Source organism: Habropoda laboriosa, unplaced genomic scaffold (assembly GCF_001263275.1).
Source record: "Habropoda laboriosa isolate 0110345459 unplaced genomic scaffold, ASM126327v1 scaffold10, whole genome shotgun sequence".
Lineage (NCBI taxonomy): Eukaryota > Metazoa > Arthropoda > Insecta > Hymenoptera > Apidae > Habropoda > Habropoda laboriosa.
Window position 1 is genome coordinate 752,294 of NW_017100129.1, and position 5,989 is coordinate 758,282.

A 5,989-nucleotide genomic window follows, 5' to 3' on the forward strand; every position below is an offset into this window, starting at 1 on the left:
CCTGTGATACTTGCTCAAACACGAAACATTCGCTGCCTAACCGAAGTCAAAAGTAAACAGCAAACAGTGCACAAAGCAAAGAGAGGCCTCCTATTATACTTTAACCGTCTGTTTTATCTTCTCTTGCGAAATAACAATTCTCCTACAGAAATGATTCGAAAGGTTTCCTGTCTAACGACCAAGTCCCCTGGCGCCGTTTACCAGGGCGGAAAGATACCAGATAAAAATGATCTAATTAACAAAGCACGAAAAACAGAAAAGAAAGAAGAAGAAGAAGAAGAGCTACAACAAATCTACGAGTAAATCGTACACGCGGGACGTGACGGTTCTATACACGCGTTTGCGGGACCAATAAAGTAATAAAGGGGTAATAAAATCCGTCTAAAAGTAATGGAAAACAGAGGTCTCTATCTAACAGCAGGATACAGGTCGAAAGAAAGAACACTAATGTATCGAGGATGCGAAAAGCCACGGTGGGCAAAAATCGAGCTAGAGGGCTGGTATTACTGCTGGCCGTAGTGTTCCCCTCACGGGGGTCGGTTCGGCGAGAGAGCGAGGTGCAGAGCGCGAGGCGGCGAGGTCGGTTTTGCGTCGGCGCGATTCCGGAGCTCGCAACGTTGCCGGCTTTACAAGCCCGTCGGCTACCACGAGGAGAAGCCAGACCAGACTCGACCGAGCGGATCTCTCACAGTCAGTTTTTGCCTCTGATACGCGACGGGCGACGCTGGTTGTGTCGCGATGCACGAGTGTCATGTGACACGCGAAACAACACAGTAGTTACCCACCTTTTCTGTCGCTGGGCTGTGCTGGTTGTTGCTACCGCTGTTTGCTACTGCACCTTTGTGCAACATACAGAAAGATCTATAGGAGAGCGAGGGAGGGAGAGAGAAAGAGAGAGAGAGCGATATAACGGCGACATATCCAGGGAGAGTTAGAGAGAGAGAAGAAAGAAAGAAAGAGAGAGAAAACACAGGGTGTGCGTGTGTGTATGTGTGTGCGTGCGTGAGGTGTGTGTGTGGAGCTGCTCGTTTGTATGTGTTGCTATCCACTTATACGCATACTTGCGCGCGCGCGAGTGATTCTATATAATAACCGTAGTGGTCGTGTGCGGTGGCCGTTGTTGAATGCTGGCGGATTCCCTTCCCGTCCAATTTCGGAACTCTCCGTAAAGTCGTTCCATCAGAGCGCGCACAATTATGTTACCGGCTCGACACGGCAATACCACCAGCAACACCACTGCCGCCATTGTCAACAAACCCAACAGCAACTTCGCCACGTCCATAAGACACTGGGCTGGATTTTTTGCGAACGGTTAAACAATCTGCCGGTTTTATAGCCCGCCCAAGCAAGGGGCTATATCCACCAACACGGTGCCTCTCTCGCACGGCTTGGCTCGTGATCTACTCGATCGGTAGGTACATAACACACGTTCACACAGAGAAAATATAGTCATGAAACGATAATAAAAAAAAAAAAAAGTAAAGAAGATAAAGGAATAAAAAATAACATTCAAGAATAATTAAGTAACAGCTAAAAAGATATTAAACGCGGCGAAACACGTGTGCGTGTGGTGTACGTTCTCTGTGTATCGAAGAATTCTCAAGCAAACGACAATATATACACACGGTTTTACATTAGCGTACGCATTTTTCTATTGCGAAGCTATATAATAAAAACTAAACGATAACTGAAAAGTAAAGTGTTCTCGTTATATCTCGTTACTAGAGAATAACAAAAGAAGGTGTTTAATACAGAATATCACGAGGGAAGAGTCGAGTAAATTTTTGTTGGATTTCACACGAAGACCCACCATCAGGACATGGGAATTCTTGGTTGTATGCGTGGAAATCGTCATATTACAGGTCATAGGAATGAGGAAGCGGGTATTCACGTGGGACTCGTGGTGGTGGTTAACAGTTCTACTCATTGCGGTGCACGTTACGGATACAAAGGATCTCCCGTCGCCAGGATCGTCGACATGGCTGATAGGGAAAACGTCGCCAAGCTGGCGTGTCGAATGTGCCACGGGTTGCGAGTGTCTGGAGAATGGGAAAAGTCTACTGTGTCGGGAGCGAAATTTCCTAGGACTCGGTTTGCCGAGACAGGCTGTAAACGTCGTATTGAAAGATGTCAGAGCCGCTACCGTGCCCGTTTCCGCCCTCGAGACCGCTGCACATCTGAGAAGTCTCGCGTGGACGTCGAGCGGGATAGAGCGCGTCGAATCAGGTGTGTTTCACACGACAACGTTCCTTCAACATTTGAACTTAGGTGACAATAGGCTGACGGAATTGCCGTCGGACGTCTTCCATCCGTTGCACCAACTACAGTACCTGAATCTTACCAGAAATCGGTTGCACATACTCCCGCGAGCGTTGTTTCAAGACTTGGACAAACTCGAGGAGATCCGTTTGTCGCAGAATCGACTGTCGGTACTTCCGTACCAAGCGTTCGCCACGTCCAAGTCGTTGACACGTTTGGATCTGTCCGGTAACCTGCTGGTATCGTTGCCGGATCACAGTTTCAAGCCGAACAAACATCTTCAAGAGCTCGATCTATCTGGTAACAGGCTCACGAAACTTCCATCCCGTTTATTCTCCGGTCTGACACAGCTGAAGTTACTTCAGCTCTCCGACAACGAGATCGACACAATTCCACGCGGTCTTTTCGCCGATCTATCGTCGTTACAGGAACTAGATCTATCCACCAATCCTATCACACGTCTCTCCAGCATCACGTTCCAAAGTTTGTCGAATCTACGATGGCTCAGTCTGAAGAATCTACCGGTCACCGTGCTGCCGCAAGATGTATGGCGACCGGTAAAAAAGCTACGCACTCTGTTGCTCTCCGGGACGAGGATAGAGGTGCTGCGCAACGAAGATTTGAAGGGGTTGGATCAACTAGAGACATTGGAGATGAACAACAGCCCTTTGCGCGAGATATCGCGTTGCACGTTGGATCGTACACCGGCCCTTCGTAAGATCGATCTACACGACAGCAATCTGACCTTCCTTCCGGCGAACGTGGCGCAGCTGTCGTTTCTGAACGAGCTGCAGCTGCAAGGGAACCCGTGGGCCTGCGATTGTCGTATGTTCTGGTTCGTGAAATGGGCGGAGAGCAAGGAACACCTTCGTACAGCGTTCCAAAGTGGGTTCAGATGCGGCGACGAGATCGACGGTTCCGCCGATATCCTTCAAACGCTGCGTTACTTGAAATGTGCACCGCCGAATCTGTCGTACGCAACGCCCACACAGCAGTATCTGTTGTTAAACTCGGTGCTACTCGAATGTGAATTCAACGGCAATCCTACGCCATCGTTAGCATGGGTTACACCGAGACTTCAGGTACTGCACTGGAATCCCGATCCAGCTTTTCCCGACGCTTTTGTCGAACATCCTCCCGTACATGGATGGGAACAAAGTGTGCCGTTCGTTGATGATGGTCGCGTACGCATCCTCGAGAATGGATCTTTGTACATCACGACGTTGCTCAGGCAGGATGTTGGACAATACAAGTGTTTCGCTGTCAATCCGATTGCCAATGCCACTACCTATATTAGTTTGCAGATGAATCCGATAACATTGCACAAAATCAGGATTATGAGCATCCTGGTTGGCGCTGCCAGCGCGACGGCCTTTCTTCTTTTAACGCTACTCGTGCAATTGCTGCGTTACGCATTGGACAAGTGAGTATTTTTCTTTTTCTCCATTTCGTTTTCTTTCCATCAACTTTATGATTAATTTCCAAATGTTACACTCGTTCGAATATAAATTCCCCCCCTTTCTCTCTGCCTTTGCCGCGCCTGTAGTTAAAAGCTTTATTAGCACAGGTCAATACTTTGTTTTCCCCCCTGCTTCTCGTTTGTTCCGCGCGCGTTGCGTAAACTTCCTCCTCCACCCCGTTGAAATAGATATTGTTCCTGATGAACCACGCGATTTCCGTTTACCACCACACGCACATACATGCATGCATACATATATATGTATATACACGTACCCATGCATATAAACATGGTTTGTTCTCGTTCGTTTCAGGAGCGGCTGTCTGAATTGGTGTTTCTGCTGCAGGCGGGTCGGTTCTACACCTAGAGCGAAGCAAATCTACCAGATGCTGGATAATATCGAGCAATACAAGAGTCAACAACTTGAGAGACTGCGCGAGAATTACACTCAACAAGTGCATAGAATAAAAGAGAACTGCGCCCAGCAGGTAGAATGGATACGAGACAGTTACGAGGGCCAAATGAGGCACATCAGAGACATAAGGGACTATGGAACGAGTCATCTCACAGCGCTCAGAGATCAGTATTACGATCAGGTATACGAAAGAACAGCTTCGGAAAATATCGTTGCTTAATCATCGACAGAATATAGATACTACGATAGAATGTCTTTTTTCCTTCAACGTCTGATTAATATACCGTGTGTCACAGACGATTTGTTGTTTGCAAACAATGTGTCGTCGTCGTCGTCGTTGTACATGATTTCTCGTTATTTCTCCTCTTTCAAATACAAAAGCTGTAACTTTCACACACACACGGAGAAAAGAAGAAGGCACACCCCCACCATTTTTTTCTCTTACGACGAATCTTTCACAAGAGTATTTTTTCTGCTTTCTAAACAGGTGAGAAAAGTAAGAGATTACTCGACCAGTCAGCTGAATTGGGTGCGAGAGAACTATGTCTTCCAGCGTAACAAGATAAGAAAGTTCAGCGCCCATCAGGTGTTGCGGCTGCGTGAGAGTTACAAGTATCAACAGCAAACGTTGAACAAAGTATTGGAGAATTTGCCGAATTTTTACTTCGACAACTGCCGAAGCGGCTCGTGCGGGAAAAGCGACTCGATGGTGTTCAATCCGAAGGACGACGGATCGATCCGCGTCGACGCTTACTTCAAAGCGAAAATCAACGATCTGGCGAACGGTGGTAGCATGGAGGATCTGAACAGCGAGTATTACACACCAACGGAACTCTCGTCGGCAAGTCCGCACGGTATAAACGTGTTGGAGGGAATCCATATAAATTATATCGAGGAAACAAGCCCACCGGTTCGACTGGATCCATTGTGCAATGGAGCACTACCGTGTCCAATAATACTGCACAGTATCGAGGAGGATGGGAGCTCGTCTTCGGTGTACAAAGATGCAGACCACGTGAAGTCAGTTTTCAGAGACTTCAGCAGCGAAGTCTTAGCCAAAGAGCCTAAACAGACGCCAGAAAGTCTTGGTCTCCTTGCACCCAGTACCAGTATGCCCGACTTACCGCGCGAAACCAAACTCTAGACGCCTTTAAAAAATAGACAGACACACACACACACACACACACACACACACACACTGTGACACGTAAAGTGTTGTGCAAAACAGAAAGAAAAATATGAAGAAAACAGGTACTAACCTCTCTTTATAACAGCAGGATTACAATTAAGACGAGAATGTACTGCCACTGGATCATTATGTGAGAAAAAAAAATATAATAGAAGTGCCTCTACACCCGGTAAGTGGGAGATTGCATACGCGACAAGGATGGAACACGGTGGTACACCTTTCTCTCTATCGTGGGACTTCTTGAGAAACAGAAACGTTTCTTCTTTTCCCCTGGTATCTTCTCTTTCCTCTCTAACTGCTCGATAAGAGAATAACGGAATATACACCTCTCTGAGACGGATGAAACAGAAAAGAAGGAGAAGAGAAGCCTATAACAAAGTACGGAGGAAGGGACAACACAGAACAGAACAGAAAACATGCCTCTATGAATGGTATATAACATTTGATTGAACATGTAGGATTGTGTGTGCGTGAGTGTTGAACAGTTTGAGGAGAACAAAAAAAATTCGCGGACAGCTTCCAAGGACTATTTTCCCGTGATTAATTCGGTCGACGACCTTGCAACCTGTCCGCCCCTTCTTTACACACTTTGTGCTTTTTATCATTGTTGTTTATCATCGTCAGCCATTTGGTATCAACGATAACAATCGATGGTTTTTTAGAGGAG

At 46.8% G+C, this 5,989-nt stretch overlaps 2 protein-coding genes across 3 annotated transcripts in view; one reads left to right on the plus strand and one right to left on the minus strand.

Annotated features, from left to right (window-relative positions):
• Positions 1 to 5,989, minus strand: part of LOC108571439 (putative oxidoreductase GLYR1 homolog) — a 24,175-nt gene that overhangs the window by 9,687 nt on the left and 8,499 nt on the right. The gene's annotated exons all lie outside the window — the stretch shown is intronic.
• Positions 672 to 5,299, plus strand: LOC108571286 (leucine-rich repeat and immunoglobulin-like domain-containing nogo receptor-interacting protein 3). 2 transcript variants are annotated; one of them, XM_017933326.1, is made up of 4 exons: positions 672 to 1,411; positions 1,863 to 3,682; positions 4,032 to 4,314; positions 4,621 to 5,299. In XM_017933326.1, the coding sequence occupies exons 2-4, from the start codon at positions 1,872 to 1,874 to the stop codon at positions 5,275 to 5,277; spliced, it is 2,751 nt and encodes a 916-aa protein (XP_017788815.1). In that variant the 5' UTR covers positions 672 to 1,411; positions 1,863 to 1,871; the 3' UTR covers positions 5,278 to 5,299. The 2 variants fall into 2 exon arrangements, with proteins under 2 accessions (XP_017788815.1, XP_017788891.1); XM_017933402.1 differs by having other exon boundaries at positions 673 to 690; positions 1,099 to 3,682.

Coding starts and splice junctions, on each gene's coding strand:
- LOC108571286 (XM_017933326.1), top strand. CDS start 1,872: ATGAGGAAGCGGGTATTCACGTGGGACTCGTGGTGGTGGTTAACAGTT. Junction 3,683..4,031: donor CTGCGTTACGCATTGGACAA/GTGAGTATTTTT, acceptor CGTTCGTTTCAG/GAGCGGCTGTCTGAATTGGT. Junction 4,315..4,620: donor GAGATCAGTATTACGATCAG/GTATACGAAAGA, acceptor CTTTCTAAACAG/GTGAGAAAAGTAAGAGATTA.